Consider the following 19,659-nt stretch of genomic DNA (forward strand, 5'->3'; position numbering starts at 1 on the left):
AGTCCATTCAGGCTGCTCTGGCTGAATACCATACACTGGGAGACTTACAAACAGCGGAAATTAATTTTTCACAGTTCTGGAGGCTGGAAGGCTGAGATCGGAGTGCCATACAGCATGGTCAGGTTCTGGTGATGTCCTCTTCCAGGTTATATCCTCACATAGAAGAAGGAGAGTGAGAGAGCCCTCTGTGTTAACAAGGACACTAAACCCATTCATGAGCATTAAGTCCTCATGACCTAATCACCTCCCAAAGGCCCCACCTCCTGTATATCACACCTGAGCTAAGGGCTTAAGAGCTTTGAGATACAGACATTTAGTACACAGTACATTTGTTCTGCTGCTGGCAGAATTGGCCAGGAACCTGTCCCTGAGCACACTTTGCCTTACATCTGTACTGGCAATCTTGATTCCTTTCTGTTTGGATAAGAAGTCAAACTGCTCGTGTTTTGATGTATTTCAAAGATCAGGGGATGATACTGGCCAGACTAGGTGGACTAGGGATCAGCAAGCTTCTCTGGGAAAGGGACAGACAGAAATGTTTGTAGCTTTGCAGGAGTGTGATCTCTGGCAGTTGCTCAGCTCTGCTGTTGCAGCAGCCATAGACACTGCAAGAATTGAGTGGCTGGCCATCTTCCAGTGAAACCTCATTTAAAAAATAGGCGCTGGACTGGTTTGGTGCACAGTCGGGTAGACTGTGGGCCTCACTTGACAGTCTGGTCTCTTGCTTCTTCCAGTGGGTTTTTTACAAGGTACCACAGTGTTTCTATGGCATACACCAGACCCTGGCATTTCCTTGCTGAAGGCTCTTTGTAGACACTTAATCATGTAGTTCATATTTAAAAAAAAAAATTAAAGCCTTTTTAAGCAGTAGGACCCCTTTATTTCAGATGAATGTTTGCAGAGAGGTCCCACCCAATATGTCAAAGAGACCCTACGGTAGCCTTTGCCCCTATGATGGCTTATGAGGCTCCTGAAGTATGCACAGGCAGGGCCCGGCAATGGGCAGCTTAGATGTACCTGGAATTTGAAGTGCACATTCTTGGTGTGACTCAAGGATCAGCTGGGTCCCCTAGCAGCCAGTCACCTGGACCTCAGACCTTGGGATTTCTAATGGTGACCTTCTGTGGCTTGTGAGTTTCTGAGTACTTGATTTCTCTTGGCCATTTCTAGGTCTAGGTTTTGCTTTCCCTTCATTTAGAGCAGATCACAAATTGTTTCCCTGTCCCTACTGCCACTTCCATGTGTCACTAAGTCCCTTTCAAGACCCCAAGACTATTTCATGAGTTCTGGTACAGACCACTGGAGGCTGTGAGGAGCTGGAAAGAGGTTGCTGGCTACCATGTGCCACACAGAGGACTCAAAATGGAGTTTATGAGATTCCTTTTCTTCCCAACTTGCTGGCTGTGGTCCTGGGAAGTGCCCTCCTACTCCTCTTGCAGGCCCCTCCTTCTGTTCCATCCTGTCTACCTCCCTGCCTTGTTTATCTCTAATGCAGAACCATCTAGGCATCTCTTCTACTGTTCTTCTGGGAACCTTCCTGAACAGGGACATTGCTCTATGGAGCCATCCTAATGTACCCACTGTTATCTTTGTTTCTCTTCAGCCTTTTTTTCTTGACATCTGTTTTTCCTTTTCTTTACTTGTAAATCTGTGTGGAGAAATAATTTAGTATTTTTCTTTTTTTTCACTGAACATTGTATTTAAGCTTTCCTTAGAAAATGTGGCATTAGAACAGTCCATTGAATGAATGGCCGAACTGCAGATTTCCTTATGTTCTATTGCTGAACATGTACGTCATTTTCAGAATTTCACAATTGTAAACAATGCTGCAGGGAGTATCTCTGAACATGAAGCTTTTTCTTTAATTGGGGGCATTTTCCTAACATAGATTCTCTAAATTAGAACTACTAGGCAAAAGACACACATTTTTTTGTGTGTTGTTGCTTCTTATAGGATTTATGGTTTTAAAGAGCATTTGCCAGAAGGTCTTACTGTAAGACAGACAGATATTTTTCTCTTATTTTGTAAAGGCTAGTGTAGTGTTTCCTTCTCCTCGGAATGGCTGCATAATTAATATGTGGTGTCCAATTCAACTGGGAATGTTTTCTCAAGCCCAAGGGATGATTCCAGCTCCCCGCCAAAGACTCAGTGGAACATGGCTTGGATTGATGGCTGTGGAGCATTTACCACCCACAGCCAGCGGTGTGGGACTTTGGTAAACCAGCAAGGAAGGTTGCAGTCAAAACTGACAGGCATCCATCCAACTCTGGTCTGACTAGCTGCTGGAAGATTTGCAGGACAGTGAGGCAGCAATGGGAGGTACAGTGCCTGGATGTGCCAAGAGTGTGTTGCAGACAGAGCCCTCAGTGCCGTGCTGTAGTGAGAGCTGCAGACATGCCACCAAATGACTTGCCACACTTCTGACATTAATATGAGATAGCTGAAGGTCTGGGAATTAAGTCATCTCATAAACATTCAAATTCATGGCAAAATTACTATTTAATTAGGAAAAGATCTGTAATATTGTGCTACTTTTAAATGAAAGCCATTTTGGAGGAATTAAAACTGGGTCATAACATTAGTATAATGTTTTAAAACAAACATTACTGAGACATACTGAGTACACCCTAATTGATGAATTAAAGACATTAGTTTTGCCTTTGGATACTTAATGTGATTATGTTTTAAACATTGACTCTAGAAAGCTACCTTTAGATTGAAACTGTGCTCTTTCTTTGTTAAAGTGAGATGTGGCAGAGAATGAAAAAGTAATACATGCTAATTTTAAGAAATTTGGAATATTTAAATTTTTATCTATTATTAAGTATTATGTTAAAATGTGATATAGAGATTTTGAAAAATCTAAAATCTATCCTAAGGTAACTGCTGTTAATATTCAGGTGTATTTATGTCCTTTGGATATTTTTATTGTCTGTATGTTTTTATGTAGAGTTGTGATTATGTTGAATAACCAATTTTGTATCTGTTTTAAATTTAACATACTAACATGATAAATTTTCCATGGTATTAGTCTTCTTAACATAGTTTAATAGCTACATAATTTTGCAGCATGATGTACTGCAATTTAACAGTTTGAGTTGTTTTAGCTTTTAATGTTACATACAGTGCTCAGATGAGCATTTTCGTGCTTTCTGGCAAATGCTTGTGAGCATCTCTAGCGATCTCTTTAAATGGAATCCTAGAAGTGGAATTATTTGGCGCAAGTCACTGGAACAGAACTTTACTAAGGCAAATGATACATATAGCCCCACAAGGCCTTGTGCATTTATACTTACACTAATAGGATGTACTCTCGAGATTAACCTTCTTATTTCCATTCTGACTAGCATTGTTTTGCTTTATTTTTTTTGAGTCTTAAATTAATAAATGATAAGTGAGTAACATATTGCTTTCAAAAAATTAGTCTCAAATATCTAGATTCATTATGCAGGTAGTTTAATCAACTCTCAGGCAATTCAGGCACACTTGAAAGTGATTTGTTAGTTTCACTTTAAGGAAGATTTTAAATTAATATTTGATATTGAGAAGAATAAAGGGCTACATTAGAGTTAGCATTAAAATTGTATGCAATATAATTTTCTGTGTGATGTAAAGTAGTTTCCTTGTGGAGAGTTGCAGAGAACCATTACAGAGCTAGGTCTACGGGCTGTGGGAAGTGGCTTGGCCTCCCCAAGCCTGGGAAGGAAATGCCAGTTGCTGACTCTGAATATATCCAATACTGTTTGGAATTTCAAATCTTCGCATAATCTATAAATTATTCAATTTGTTGGGGGCTTCAGACTTTAAATTAAAAATGCTTTTCTTTCCTGTAGACTTACTAATGGAACACATACAGGAAATTCGAACTTTGAGAAAACGTTTGGAAGATTCTATTAAAACAAATGAGAAGCTACGAAAGCAGCTGGAACAGCAGGGTTCTGAGTCTGATCAAGGTAAGGAAGGACATTCCCACAGCGTGGCACAGCTCATAAGGACCTCACTGTGACATATTTGCCTGAAGAAGCTGTCTATGGACAAGGCAAGCATTTGATAAGTGGTTACTTCTCCATCACTGGAAAAGTCTGCCAGGCTCTGGCCTTCTAAAATATGGTTGGCTCCTCTTTGGACTTTGAAAGCTGTAAGATACAGATAGGGATTTTAGAATAGAACAAAGCCGTTTTTTGTCTTTTCTTCAGTAAAGGATTAAAAGTATCACTGTTTTATAGTCGTCAGGTAAATCTCACATGCCAATAAAAGGTCACCTGTATTTCTGTGTAACTAAGGTTAGCTCTGAGCAAAACAATTATCCATGAACATGTTTTTTCCTTTAGGGAAGACATTTACATAGTTCAAAAATTAAAACCTCCATTCTTGTTAAGCCTGTTCTCCCTTCCTTCTTCCCCTCTTGGTTTCCATCTGTATCCTTACGGTGATTTTTTTGGACAGAATTGGAGTTTGAATTCAGGTGCTCTACCACTTGAGCCATGCCTCCAGCCCTTTTTGCTCTGGCTGCTTTGGAGACAAGGTCTTGCTTTTTGCCCAGTCTGGTTTGGACTGAAATCTTCCTATTTTATGCTTCCCACCATTGCTGGGATGACAGGTGCACTTATCACTTTTTCCCATTGATAATGGGGTCTTACGAAGTTTTTTAACTGGACTAGCCTGGACCTTGATCCTCCTGTTCTCAGCCTTCTGTATAGCTTGGGATGACAGGCACACGCTACCATACCCAGCTATTGATTGAGATGGGATCTCACTAACTCCCCACCACCCCGCCGTCAGGCTGGCCTCAGACAATGATATTCCTGATCTTAGCCTCCCAAGCAGCTAGGATTACAGGCATGAGCTACCAGTGCCCAGCTTCTTACAGTGCTTTTTTTTAGAATTCAAATACAAATATGTATTTTTATCTTCCCTCTTGCTTACCCGAAAGGCAGCATACTCAGTGTCCACTATCCTGTCCTTTTGCATTAAACAGCATGTCTTGGACATTGTCCTTGCTTCAGAGATAGTATCCTCATTCCATGAATTTGAGAGCAGCTTGGTACACTGAGAAAGTTTGTTTGGATATTTGACTGACTTGAGTATGGATTCTATCTCTTCTATTTATCGGTTTTGTGATTTTCGCCAATGTAAACCTCCTCTCTCAATCTTGATTATTTCATAGAAGAAGGTCATTGTCAAATTAAATGAGGCAATGTCATGAATAGTGCCTTGCTCACTGCTTATTCAATGAATGGTTGCTTTCATTATCAGTTTTATTTATTTATTTACTGTTTTATTTTATGTAAGTGACCAGTTCAGCATTGCAAAGCTCCGCAATGGGCAGGGGCCCTAATGTCACTCCCATTTTTTAGAGGTAAGATTACTGACTTCTAGACAGATGGTACTCACTGGTAGTACTCAAGTCCTTAGACCCCTAGCCCACTTCTTATTCCTCTCTAGCCCACCATAGCCATCAGCTTAAAAGGACATCTTCCCAAAGTATTGTATGTGCTGCAGTTTGTAAGTAAACAGAGTGGTTCCATTTCTCCCACACCCTTCTTCCCTTCCACTCACTCCACCCTCATCCTGCATCCTCCCCTTCTCACCCACAAGAGAAATTGATTAATCTGAGCTATTAGTCATATCAAACACAGGAAAGAAATACACGCCTGGACCCTTCACATCCACTCTTGGTAATGCCTGAATTAGATTCATTCTGTTTTACATTTTCCCTGGCAAATCCAATTATAGAATTATTTGGGGACTCAAATGGCCACCGGCTACAATGGAGCAGGCAATTGCTCTGGAGAGTAATTCCCTCTGACGGGAAGTTTTACAAAAAGGCATTCATAAAGTATTTACACTGGTGGAAAGACATGCTGTTCTCACCATGTTGTCATAGTCTCTGAAAAGACAAAGAAATAAAAGCGGTCCCGCCTCCCCCTGCTGTGAAACTATTCAGCTTGGGAGCAGGTTTAGGGTGTTGGGGTGTTGGGGTGTTTGGGGTGTTTGGGGTGTTTGGGGTGTTGGGGTGGCATATTATTAAAAACTGCCATCTCATGTCTTCGAGCTTCCAGTTCTGTTATCCAGGCTGATTGCTATGGCATTCGGAGGACAGACTGGCCTCGTAGAAGCGAAGTGGTTTTTGTTAGCTCAGGTGTGACTGTGACTTAGCTGTGGTCAGTGTAGACATTGGTAGAATTTTTCTTGCGCATTCAGATCTCTCTTTGATCCTTTTCTGGCCCCAGCCTACCATCTACCGTAATGTTAACACAAATGGTAATAGCAGGAATAATGACCACATAAGTCTTTCCCCCACCCCCCAGTACTGGGATTGAAACCAGAGGCTTGAACATGCTAGGCAAGTGCTCTGCCACTTGAGCCATTTCCCCAGCCCTTTTGGTTTTATTTTATTTTTGTTTTTGAGAGAGTCTTCCTAATTTTGCCTCAGCCGGCTTCGAACTCACAATCCTACCTGTGCTTCCCCAGTAGCTGGGATCAAAGGCATGAACCACCATGCTTGATTCAACATCGGACTATTGAGCTAAGGCAGACTCAGATTAGTGATGTGACTTGCCTGAGGTCTTATAGCTATTAAGAAGTCAGAGCCATGGTTCAACCCAGATGTCTGAAGTAAAACCAGAATTCATAAGGGAAAGTGGAAGAAGATGGTAGGGAAAGACATTGGTGAATTTAAAAATTCACAAATGGGATAAGTGACTTATTAGCAGAAAAAAAAAAACAGATAGTGCTGTAGAATGGGAAAAGTATGAACTTCTGAGAGAACTGATTGTACATTGTAGGTGCTCAGTTGTATACCAGGATGCTTTCAGCTGCAGGTAACAAAATATGAGGAAAAAATCTAGCATAAACAATGGGTGTTTGTGTTCTCCTACATGACGAGAAGTCTGGAGGCTGGTAGTTGTGAGGCAGGGCTTATGACTCAGTTATACCAGGGTTGGGGTTGGTGTCTGTGATGACTGTAGTAATGATCAGCACCCTATCCTTCCTGGAAAATGTCTGAAGCATGGGAAAGAGGCTGGGGCCTCTTTCTGTCTTCTCTTTTTATAGGGGTAGCAAATCTCCCTGCGGCCTTCTCTTCAGTTCTCATTGGCTGCAGGTGGCCCCTGACAGAGTGCTCACTGAAGGGATCTGGCAGTTCAGTTGTGGTTGCACGTAGACTCAGTCAGTTTAGAGACCAGGAGGGAAGTGTCTACCTGCTGCCTAAAGAAGGCACGTCACACATGGGAGGTGCTCTCCATAGGGCAGCTTGGAGCAGGAAGCTTGGAATGTACAGATGAGAAAGCTTAGAGGGAGGGGAGTGCTAAGGTGGGGGTCAAGGGAGATGTCCAGAAAGAGGCTGATCTAGAAGGGGTGAGTTTCAGCTGATAGAAAACAGCTTGGTGAGGTGTTTACTGATGAGGACATGACCTTCAACCCACTATGTCTAGCTTTAGACCCTGATCTTTGCAGTGTCCACTTTAAGGCAGGGGATTTCAGTCAGGAGCTGAAAGAGCATAACTTTGACAGGTGAAGAGGGTAGAAGGTATCTAGCAAAGAAAGTTCCTCACTCTGCAAATACAGGGAGAACTTTGATTACATGGCTTGTGTGGGGCACAGAAGTGGCCCAGTCTGGCTGCACTTTTGGGCATGAGGGTTCTGAGTGGAGAGGGCGTGGAGATGTCTCGAGAGTAGAGCTAAACTATGGAGGTCCATAGCTTCTTGACTCAGAAGTGTGAGTCTGTGTTTTGTTTTTCGCAGGGCTGGGCCATCAGATATATTTGAACAGAGAATAACAATGAAAGGATTGTGTTTAGGATGGTAACCTCATTGGCAGAGTAGAGGGAGGCAAGGTTAGAGCAAGGTGCTGAGGCCTGAACAATAGACAGAGAACAGCCTTCCAGGCTCCAAGGCATTTTGGAGGAAGAATCAGCAGTTGTAATTGCCTGCTTGCCAGTAAGAGGGAGGGGGGTTTATAAACACTTCCAGGTAAAACTGGGTTAGGGGTCATGGTGGCACTGTCTTCTGAAGCGGAGAGTAGATGGGAGAGAGGTCAGAGCAGGAGGAGTCAGCTTTGGTTATGGGACTGAGTGGCCTCAGGAGCAAGGCCCAGCAGGTAGCTGGCTTTGGTGACTGTTACTGTCACCCACTCACCCCCCCTGCCCAGGTTTCTGCTTTGTTCACTCTCAGGGCATGTAAGATGAAGGGTGCCCCTCTTGTCTCTTCTTTTAAGCCACTTGTCCTATTCCTTTGGGCTGTGACAATCACCAGAGTGGTTTTTGTTTGCATGTTGATTTCCTCATTGTTTAAAACTGTTTTCTAGGAAGTTCCATCCATACTGACCTACAGTCTGTCCATAAATCATTGTTTCTGTATGCTTTTATAGGTTCCACAAACATTTTTGCTTATGGATCAGAGCTGCACAGTTCTCTGACATCAGAGATCAATTTCCTGAGGAAGCAGAACCAGGCTCTTAGTACCATGCTCGCAAACGGGTCCAGAGGTAAGAATTAAGGGGCTACTTGCAGCCTGGGCTTCAAAACCTCTGTGTCATACAAAGAATGAAGGTGCTAGAGTCTACCTACTTGGGTTTGAATCCTGTGGCTCTTTGACAGCTTTACACCATTTAATTGTCACAGTAGTCCTATAAGGATTCCTGTTTTATAGCTGGAAAACTGGGGTTTAGAGAGATTAAGGAATACCTGATAGGATGGTCTGACAATTAAATAGTGTAAAGCCTTCACCACTGTGTCTCTAACAGGGTCTCAATAAATGTTACTCTGTTTCCTTGTCACTTATCCTCTCTCTGCAGCCACTTCCTTATTGAGAAAAAGAGAAGGACTAGAAGTATATTTTTGCCAAAATCTCAACCAGAGATTTCTCCTACAAGCAGTTTATCCAGTATTTCTTATAAAGATCCTTCTCTTATTTCATCATATGTGGAGCTTAGCTCCCAAAGAGCATTCACTTATGTTGTCTTTTAGTATTTAAAACGATTCTGGAATAAAGTAGTATTAGCCCTATCTTACAGGCAAGAAACTGTGGCCAAGGGAATTGCCTGCCTGTGGTTACAGAGCCAGTGGTGGTAGAATGGGAATTGGGCCAGCTTATCCCACTGTCCCTGGATAATATTGATCTGATTTTGTCTTAAAAGACAAAACTGGGGCTTCTGTAGGCCATTCGGAATATTCATTCAGCAACTATTCCCTGTCTCCTGTTCACGTCAGGGCCTGTAAGACTGACACAGAAATGAATGAGTGCTGGTCCCTTTCCTTAGGGGCTCATGGTCTTATGGGAGAGATAGCCAGGCAGCTCATTAGGCCAATGTGAGGACTAGCCATACTAAGAGCAGGCCAGAGAGCTATAGGATCCTGCAGAAGGCATCCTGACCCAGGAGCTGTTGGTTTTCAAGGGCTGAGCTTCGAAGGGTAAGGAGGGATTGACCAAGGATGCCTCAAGTTCAGAGAAGCTGGGACCTTCTGAATGGAAGGAAAACAGGCAAGGCCTACACAGGGTTAAAAGTGAGGAGGGTGGACCAGTCAGGAACCATGTGCAGCTTGTTAGGTCTGTGTTCATGGAACTTCCTGGTACCTAAGCTTGCATAGAAGTTTTCACATTGTTGTTAAGAGTGGTGTCAGAAGCTGGGCATGGTGGTACATGCCTATAATTGCAGCAGTGAGAGGATGAGGCAAGAGGATCACAAATTTCAGGCAAGCCTGGGCTACATAACAGTGAGTTCCAGGTCAGCCTGAGCTACATAGCAAGATCTTGTCTCAAAACAAAACAAGAGTCATGCCAGAGACTCTGGGTCAGACCCTGCCACTTCCTGGCCGTATTGCCTCATCCATCCTTAATTTCCCAGGTGGAAGCTTGGGAGACTCATAGTACCTATCTTGGTAATGCGCTGTAAAGATCAATTAAGATGGTACATGTGAGGGACTTAATATAATGCCTGTGCAGTTACTGCTGAGATGTGATGGCCATTACCACCTCCCTCCCTCACTGCTCACAGCTCATCTTTATGCCACACTTTCATCCCCCAATGTGCTGACAAAGCCCAGTGCTAAGCCCCATACAGATGGTAACTCAGTCATCCTCACCCCAACACGGGAGGAAGCCGAGGCATGGAGAAGTGAAGCATCTCTCTCAAGGTCCCAAGTCAGCAAATGGTGGAGCTGTGCTAGACCCCATCAGTTTGGCTCTTTCTCCCTGCTCTTGGCCCTATTATCTTCTGTGCCTCCAGGAGTGTTTTGTTCCTCAACAGAAGTGATGTCTTCATAGACTGCTGCTCAGCTCTGTTGGCCTGTTGGCAGAAGGCTGTGGGAGGCTGGTGACTTTCCACCCCCAATGCCAGAGTCAAGGCCTTGCCTCTCTCCTCTGCCTATGGTTTCTATCCACTGTTTGCTCTGTGAAGGCAAAGTAACCAGGTTTGTAAGGCCCATTATGTGATAGAGAATTAAACAGGTCCATTTCATCCCAGTGATGTTTAATCTACAGTCTTGATGTTGACAGATTTATCTGCCCAAAATACATAAGGTAATTGGAATGCCAAAATCATAAATGCCAGATTAAATCTGTTTCTTTTTTATATTCTTAGAGTGCTAGAGCTGAAGTGCTGTGTCTGTGTAATAAGGTTAGAAGAAACAAATGGTATCCCTTCTCAGTGGCACTTTTTGGTGTTTGTAGATAAACAGAAGGAGAATGAAAAATTACGAGAGTCCCTCTCTAAGAAGGCTGCTAGTCTTCAGTATCTCCAGCAAGAGTATGCTGGTGTGAAGGAAGAAAATGAGAGGCTACAGAAGGACATCAGTGAGAAAGAAAGACACAACCAGCAGCTGGATTGGGAGCTGGGCAGGTAGGGTCCCACGTCCAGCCCCACGTCCAGGCACACTAGCCCCTACCTAGAGTGTAGGATGGACAGAAACATAAGTATATCATATGTGTGGTGGGCATAAAGTGTGTGGAGATCATCTAAGGAAGGAGAAGGGGACTGGGAGTGGATTGCTATTTTTCACCTAGGGTGATCAGGGAAGGCCTCTCTGAAAAGATGCTATTTGAGTGGAGAGCTGCACAATAAGGGTGTGAGAGGTGCCACTATCTGGGGAAGGCCCTTTTTGGCAGAAGGTGCATAGGTCCTGAGGCATAGCAGCCTTGGCCCAGCAGACAGGACAGTGCATCTGGTGGAGAGGGTAGAGGGCAGAGAGGGGACCAAATGCTGAATCATACCAGGCCTTTAGTCATACAAGAAGTTTGGTTTTTACTCTTGAGTGCCATAGGAGGCCACTGAGAGATTGATTCTGAATAAATGAGTGACAGGAGTTTGCCACAGATTTTAAAAGGGTCATACTGATAATTCATCTACAGTTTCTGCCTGAGACTCTGTCTTGTTTCACATGTGTGTTTTCAGTTGTCCATGTCAATACTCACTAGTGCTCCCTCCCTCAGGGTGAGTGTCCTCATCCTCCCTGCTCAGGGTGTGCAGGCTGTTGCAGTACCACTATCTGCCACCAGACAGCCCTGGCATAGGTCCAAGCTCTTTTTCCAGCTCTTCATGGCTGAGTAAGAGGCAGAACCTTTAGAGTTCTGCTTCCTCATCTCTGAATTGAGGATTAGAGGGTCCTTACCCTTCAGGCTAGCCGTGATTACCTGAGAAGATGTGTGTAAAGTGCTGGGCATGGGGCATTTGGGAAATGGTGGCTTTGATGGAGCTCTTTAGCCATGCTTGTCCTAGTTCTGTCCACATGTTTCTGGCCGAAGTGGCTTGGGCCTGCCTGGGAGGATCTGGGTAAGCCACCTTGGGGTAGAATTAACCTTTCCCCCCATGCTGGGGCCATTTCAGGGCACAGGAGGAGGTGACATTGAGGCAACAGATGCTCTCACAGAATGAAAAGCTACTGCAGTCCCTCCGAGTGGAGCTGAAGGTGTATGAGAAGCTGGATGAGGAGCACAGGAAGCATCATCTAGGTACTAGGCACTTGGGACCAGGCTTTTTGCGTTCTGGACAGACAGTGGGTAGCAGGAGTTTGAGGGCAGAACTCTAGCTCTTCCCTGAGGTGCTATCACCAAACCCCATCCACCAGGTGTCTATATCCTTTTAAGGATTGATAATCTCCTTCTCCTTCATTTCACTTCACTTCAACCATTGGGACTGTTTCTGCCTCTATAAACATGTCTGTTAACGTCTGATAATGTGGAGTGTTGTGAATGTTGAGTGAGGTCATTTATCAGTATGTCCTAGCCTAGTACCTGGCACGTAGTAGGCATTCGAGAAAAAACTTCCATTGTAGTGTTCCTGCTAGCATGTATTTCCTTTTTCCCATTCATTCAGTAAACATTTATGGTATACTTACCTGTGCCCTGGTCCTCTCTGGGTTACCAGAGAGATGACAGATCGGAGTGACTCCACTATAAGGTCTAATGTTTCAGAATCAATTTTGAGGTATAGTGGGGTATTTTAAAACTAATTTTACAGATGGTTTCCCCCTATTGAAAGTTTATCTAGAAAAGGTCATCTCACAGCTTTCATTTCTCCTCAAGTTGCTTCTCTCACTCTTGCTGTTGTGTCTTTTTAATATACTGTGCCTCTTAAAATCATCCCCTTTCATTCTATAATTCTAGCCCAAATAGGTTTTATTACTACTAGACATAATTTCAGGGTTTGGTGTGCAATTTGCTAGGCTTTTATGGCCAGGAGTGAAAATTAATTTCCAGCTCTTATTTAGCCTGTGGAATAGCAGCAATTAAGTCAGCCAATATTTTTGTTTTTAAAGTTGAGTTGTTATTTTAAATTGTACCTAGTTCTTAGGAAGAGGGAGGTGGGTGATGGTGGGGGTTGAAGCACCATTGGGTTCCTTTGATCATGGAGGATATCAGTGCCTCCCTGTGCACATGTCCACAGCGGCCCGAGCTGAGGTGTCTGGAGAAGTCTGGAAGGGGCAGGATCCTTTCAGTGACCTGCAGGGCCTCTTGACTGAGATGCAGGCTCTACGGGTGCAGCTGGAGAAGAGCATCGAAACCAACAACACCTTGCGGAGCAAGCTGGAGGAGCAGCTGATGCAGGGGGCGAAGCAGACCCAGGAAGGAGCCCTCTCTCCAGCTGTCCAGACCCTGTCTGCCCCTAAGTGGTCTCTTCAGCTGGACAAACATGGTGGGAATCCTGCCTCTCTGCATCTTGTGAAAGTGCAGCTCTGTGTGTCCGTGTGCAGTATTTGAGCTTCTGAATGACACCCTACCCCACAGAGATGTGTTTCCACAGACAGCAGACACACTGTCCCCAAGGAGCCAGGGCAGTTGATCACTAGTTATCTCTGACTGGGGTGTTTGGGTCTCTGGAAGTGGAGTTCAGGCTTCCAGCTGTCTTCAGTGCTTTTGGTCATCCTCCATCTCATCCATTTAGTCCTGCTCATGTCACTCTAAGATTTAAAAGCCTTGTGGTCCCTCTTATGCTTTTAAAAGAGAACCCAGCCCTTTTACTCTGGTTTTCAGCACATTGCAGGGTCTGGAAAGCCTCCAGTAGAGAACAGTTAGTTTGTTTGTGTTCGCTTGTGAGTTTATCTAGCACGGCAGAGACTACGGAGGAAGCAGAGAACAAACAGCAAATGATCAGGCTCTACACAATTGTCCAGGCTGTCCTCTTTGTGCTGTAGATGAAGGAACTGAAGCCCAGAGAGTGGGTGAGGTTGGCCTAAAGTGACACAGCGGGCAGGTGCCAGAGCTGGAGCTAGATACCCTTTCTGCTCTGAGTCTAGTGCTGTCCCTAGCCCACTTGCCCTCTGGAGCCTGGTACCCACAGTAGGGTGAGTACAGTGGGGTAAGAAGTGTCAACATGCTGTATAGATGAGGATTTTACAAAAGTTTGGACTAGTTAGGTGTGATGGCACACACCTGCAATCTCAGCACTGGCTGAGACAGGAGGATTGAGAGTTCCCAGCCAGCCTGGGCTGCATAAAGAGGCTCTGTCTTTAAAAACAAAACAAACAAATTTTGGACTTATCTTTGCTTAGGTTGAGAGTTAAGTCTGTTGTCTTTGATTTAAGAAGTACAAATCTGCTAAGCAGCACCAGTCAGTTGGCTTTAGAACTTGCAGGGATTGGTTCATTGATTTCTCCTTGGTATGGATATTTAAATTTCACCAAAACAATGATGTAACAGTATGAAAGAATAGCCTTCATGATTCTACACAGTGATTTTTTTTTTAGCCTTTGCATTTTTTCTTTGTTAATCAGATACAAGCTTGCATTTATGTTATTCAAATTGTTTTTTGTTCCATTCTGTGTCTTCTGTGTTTTTCCCAGTATTACATTATAAACGTTCCCTTGCTTTCCTGTGGACTGCCGAGAGATTGTTTACAGATTATTGTCAGTCATCAAAGCATTAGTTAAAGTGGTCTCTGATATGGAGTTTTAATAAGCATTGATGTTAATGCTTTTTGCTAATGAACAGTATTTATAGGATAAAGTATACTAGGAGAATCTCATAGGGTTGGGGAGGTGCCTTGTTGCTGCCTTCTAAATGCTCTGTACATCAGAAGTGTCACACACAGGTGATTTCAGCATGACTTCCTCAGTGTTGTCCTTGCCATATGAAATGTAGGTGTGCCCCTGGCCCTCTTTAGGGCTCAGAGGAGACAGGACCCAGGAGGCAGAGGTGGGACTGGAGCCAGGAGGACAGTCTGTGCTGGTGTGCCAGGAAGGAGGACTGAGCAACTGTAGTGAGGAGGTTTCTGAAATCTGGCCACAGGCCTCCAGGAGCATGCTCAGAGCCCACAGTGTTGCTCAGTGGAAAAGCTCTTCTGCTTCCTTGAACCTAGATCAGACTTACATGGTGGGCAGCAGCATTTCTCCTTTGCAAAGGCTGCTTCAGGACTGTGTTTTAGTATAACTGTTTGAAAGTTCTGCACTAGAGGCTATAGTCTTTGGCTGAAAGTGATTCCTGGACACAGTTCTTGCTCTGTCACAGGCATGCTAGGTTATTCTGGGCAGATCACTTGCTGTTTTTTACCCCTTCCCTGTAATCTGAATGACAATGCCATTCTGCCCACTGGGCTATTGAAAGTTCAGTAGCTCTTCAAATATGAAAGTGCTTTCCACGTTAACAGTGTCACACAGGTCACATATACAGCACCTATTGATTTTGCCTCCTTCCAGTGTTTCAAATGCATCACCCCCAAATCCTACTGTGGGTCACTTTTCTCTTTGCTCAGCTTACTGTAGTAGCTTCCAGACTTACTCCTGCAGTCCAAGACACACATCTCAGCTTGGCATTGCCTGACCTAATGCCCTGCAATCTGTGGGTCCAACAGTCCTCATGGTTCTGGCTCTGCATCCCACTGTGTCCTTCCCTGGCACCTGGGCCTCAGCTGCAGGAACTACTTATTTCTTCCTAAAAGACAGTTCATGTTGCTGCTCCTTTGCCTGGTATTTCTTTCCCCCCTTTCCATGGTCATTCACAAGCAGGCTTAAAATGTAACACAGGTGTTAGCTATTGGGAAGCCACGTTGGGGTTAGCCCCTGTGCTTTCCTCCCTTAGCCCTGACCAAGATGAAGCTGCCTGTTTCCTTGTCTGACAAGTGGGTTCTTCCAGAGCTCTTGTCAGTCTAGTGTCCTGCATGGGGCCGGCAGGACTGGTTCCCAGGGAGGATATGAATGAATGCTGTGTGTCTAAATAAATGAACATGTAAGCATGTGAAGTACGTTGCTGTATTCTCATTCATTCCTTTGTCCAGTGCTGATGACAGCAAAGCTAAGTTTATTTCCTTCTCTTGTTTTACATTTTGCAGATGGTGACAAATGTCCCATAGCAAGTGATAATTCGTTTGATCCATTTGATTCCACCCAGGCAGTGTCACCAAAATCAGGTATAAAACTGAGTCTAGGTAACTGTGGCAGAGTTGGGTGTGGCAGTAGGACTTTTTAAATTGAAGTAAAGGGGGTCTCTGGTCCCACCTGGGTGTTTGGCAGGGATTTGAGGTTCAGATGCTCAGCATCTTTGGCAGGTGATCTCTTCCAGGCCAACTAATCCATCCTCAGGTGTTACCAACCTCAGCAACTTCATCTGGTTTCTGCTGCCTTAAAGTGTGACCACCTTAGGCCCTCCAGGCTTCAGCCCATGGAGCCTGTCCAGCCTTATCCTTCTGTGCCAAGGTAGCCACACAGATGGGCCACTGTCCTACAGATGGGCTGTACTTTCTTCTCGCTGTAACTTTCAGACCTCCTTTATCTATACCAGTGGAAGTCCCAACTACTTCCTCAAGATTCATCATTAATGCAGACTTCTTTGTGAAGTGCCTTTCCTGCTGTCTCTAGTTCTGTTGATTCACAAGTAAAAGGCAGCAGGCCTTTTACCTCTACTTAGCATAATTATGGCTACCTGTTTAACCCAGCTCACTTGCTGCTTCTTGCAAGAAGCCTTCCCTGATCTTTCCTTCCCTACATAGACAGTTTTTTTTTTCTTCTGAGCTTGGACTCTCATCACTGTGCAGTTGTGCTTCCTGTAGCATCAGTATTCTGACTAGACCCTGGGCTACTGGAATGCAGGTATTGGCTTGTCTTGTCTTCTGTATCTGGCATCTTTTGCATTACTTGAATTACAATCTTTTGCATTGTGAGCGTTTCTCACAAAATGAACAATAAGCTCATTATGGGTGAAGCATAGGCCGAGGCCCAGGAATCAGGCTTCTTTTCCCCTTGATCTCTCTCAGCCCTCCTTGCTGGCTTCAGTGTCATAAGCTCAACAAACACAGGTGTTGCCCATAATAGATATAACATTTTGCCTCTCATTTTGCAGCATCAGACACTCCTCTGTTCTCCAGAAATGATGTGGACTCCCTCTCCTGCGAGAGTAGCAGCTCATCTGCCCACACACCATGCATGCCTGGCCTGGTCACTGGCCACCGTTTGTGGGCCAGCAAGAATGGCTGCCATGTCCTGGGCCTGATTGAGGACTATGATGCCCTCTGCAAGCAGATTGGCCAGGGCCAGAGGCTCCTTGTTGAGATGGACATTCAAACCCAGAAGGCTCTGTACCCCACAAGTCCAGAGCCAGGGACAAAGGTAACCTGATCATAGAGCTGTGAGAGAGAGACGCTCACTAGGGACTCTTAAGTGTGAGAAGCTGCTGAGGGTGCAGTTGTCCTTAGTTATAAAAAAGGGTACAAGGGAGTATCATACCATGATTTCTACATTACCTATTGATGAGCTTGCTCATACCACATGTCCTCCGTCTGCCTCAAGATCATTGGAAGCACCTTGTTGAATATTTTACTTCCTCCTCAGAACAGCCCTGTGAAGGAGGTGATGCCATTTCTACTAAGAGATGCTGAGAGGTAACTTGGAGCAGTCTACACTTGAACTCATTTCTTTGTCTTTCAAAGTGCTCCCCTTTTTATATTGTGACACTGCTTCCAGCTTCAGGACAGCACTAGTCACCTCTCTTGTGCAGAAGCCACCAACTCTTCTGGACAATGACACTTAGGAACTCTGATTTCTGAGCTGGCTTCTGCCTGCCTCTTTGCTGTCAGTCATCTCCCTTCCCTGTGTGTCCTCCTCTAAACAGGCTGGCCATGTACTACCATACTTGCCTGCCACCACATCCTGTCCCCAACCCTGACTTACTTGTCCTCCCATATTTGGAATCCTTCTCAATCCATTTACCTCCCCCTTCTCCCTACCTCATCCTGCTGGAATCCCTCTCATCTTAAGTTACATTTTGTTATGGACCTCTGTGCAGGGTGTGGAGTAGGTGCTTGGTAAATCTTCCTTGAATAAATCAAGAGAGATTAGTAAGATTCAAATTCTTTTCCGACTAAAATCTTTCTTTTACAAGAGCTAGAAATTGTAGAAAAACATAAAAATCTATTGAAACACCACCTGGAGGTCATCACTTAAATTTTTGACATATATATTTTTAGGACATTCATAAAGTTTATCAAACCTATTCATAAATGTATAAGTCATATATTTCAGCTAATATGATATTAACACTTTTCCTGTCTTGTTAAATATTTTTCTAGCACTTTCCATGGCTGCCAAATAAGCTAGCATGTTGATATAGCATCGTTTATTTACTCTCTCATTATTTGTTGGACAGATAAATTGAAATGAGCATCTTTATACATAAATTTATGATCATGTTTTTGATCAGATATGAAATGGAATTATTAGTTTAAAGGTTGTGAGCTTTTTAGATATCTTGATAACAATGTATTACTTTCCAAAAATATTGTGTCTTTGTTTATGAACAAGTGTTTGTCTACTACACCTTTGTCTCATTGAGTATTTTTATTATGATGATTTTTTTGTCAATTTTTATTTATTTATTTATTTTCAGTCTGGGGCTTGAACTCAGGGCCTTCACCTTGAGCCACTCCACCAACACTATTTTTTTGAAGGGTTTTCGAGATAGGGTCTCTTGGAATTATTTGCCCAGGCTGGCTTCAAACTGAGGTCTTCCTGATCTCTGCCACCTGAGTAGTCAGGATTATAGGCATGAGCCACCAGCGCTTGGCTTTTTTCTCAATTTGATATCTAAAACGGCATGTGGTTTTATTTTTATATTTATTTTATTACTTGTGAAGACAAATGCTCTTCAGATTTGTTTTCTTCTTATTCTTTTTAAAAATATTTTCCCTTTTCTGAGTTACATTCTTTGTCATGTCCTTGACTCTGACCCATGTGAGTTTGCTTTTGCTAGCAGAGAGTGAGAGAGACTTCACAAAGCTCTGCTGTCTGCATTGCCTCCTTGCTGTTGGGTCATTTGCTCTAGAGTGTCTCCATGGCTACAGTGGCTCTACCATGGCTCCCTTTCTTAGTGTAGTAACTGTAGTTAATGCTGGTGGTTATCTGTCCTGATTAATTGGACTACACTCACTGTTGAAATTCTCTTATAATCTATAATTCAACAGATTTAAGAACAATGAGTTGGTGTCATGTGGTACCAGGCTCTTGCACAGTCTATGAAACACAAGCCCTGCAGTATGGAGACTTATGCTACCCATTAAAGCTTGTAAGTCCATGATCTCTGTCAAGATGGCACTAATGACTTCTCATCCCCCATAGGGTTCACACCCAGCACCTCTGAGCAAGCTTGTCTCCAGTGTGACTGCAGCCAAGGTGGTCCTGGAAGAGGCCTCAAGGCTGTTGCAGCATCTCTGGAGAGTCTCACTCCCTAACAATGGCCAGTGTACCCTTCACTGTGAGCAGGTGAGCAGCTGGTTGATATGTGTTTCAGAGTCTCAAGGATACCACTTAAGGCCTGTGTCATGGTCCCTTCCATGCCCAGGGCAGGACTGGCCCTCAGACATCGTGCCCTCAGTGTGTGTGAATTTGGAAGAGAAGTGTCAGGAAGGGGAAGGCACCAGGTGTGTGTGTGACTTTGATCCTTAGCACCCCAAGAACACGGCCTGCAGCCCTGACCGAACTGTGTGCCACTCAGAGCACACCTTTGTCCATACTCCCAACATGAGGAAACGGAAGCTCAGGGAGCTGAGGTGCTTAGTCAGCATTCTGGAACCCGTTTAAAGACGTGTATCTGAACCCAGTGGGTATACTTTCACTTTTCAGGCTTTAAGTCCTGGTTTGTCCTCAGGGCTACCTCCCTCCTTCTACTTACAATCCCTTTCACTTTAAATGCCTTTGTCTGGACCTTCTGACCCCTGATGATAGCTTCCATTGGATT

General features: G+C 44.1%; 1 protein-coding gene across 10 annotated transcripts in view; it reads left to right on the forward strand.

The window, feature by feature from the left end:
- Positions 1-19,659, forward strand: part of Cdk5rap2 (CDK5 regulatory subunit associated protein 2) — a 215,737-nt gene that overhangs the window by 183,478 nt on the left and 12,600 nt on the right. For 9 of the 10 annotated variants that reach the window (XM_074051141.1, XM_074051151.1, XM_074051143.1 and 6 more), the window contains 8 exons: positions 3,834-3,953; positions 8,372-8,488; positions 10,672-10,840; positions 11,825-11,949; positions 12,884-13,132; positions 15,764-15,841; positions 16,771-17,036; positions 19,041-19,184. In XM_074051141.1, coding sequence (XP_073907242.1) covers positions 3,834-3,953; positions 8,372-8,488; positions 10,672-10,840; positions 11,825-11,949; positions 12,884-13,132; positions 15,764-15,841; positions 16,771-17,036; positions 19,041-19,184 — 1,268 coding nt within the window. The remainder of the gene's footprint in view (positions 1-3,833; positions 3,954-8,371; positions 8,489-10,671; positions 10,841-11,824; positions 11,950-12,883; positions 13,133-15,763; positions 15,842-16,770; positions 17,037-19,040; positions 19,185-19,659) is intronic. The other variant, XM_074051145.1, reaches the window with a different exon arrangement.

This window comes from Castor canadensis, chromosome 13, assembly GCF_047511655.1.
Source record: "Castor canadensis chromosome 13, mCasCan1.hap1v2, whole genome shotgun sequence".
NCBI lineage: Eukaryota > Metazoa > Chordata > Mammalia > Rodentia > Castoridae > Castor > Castor canadensis.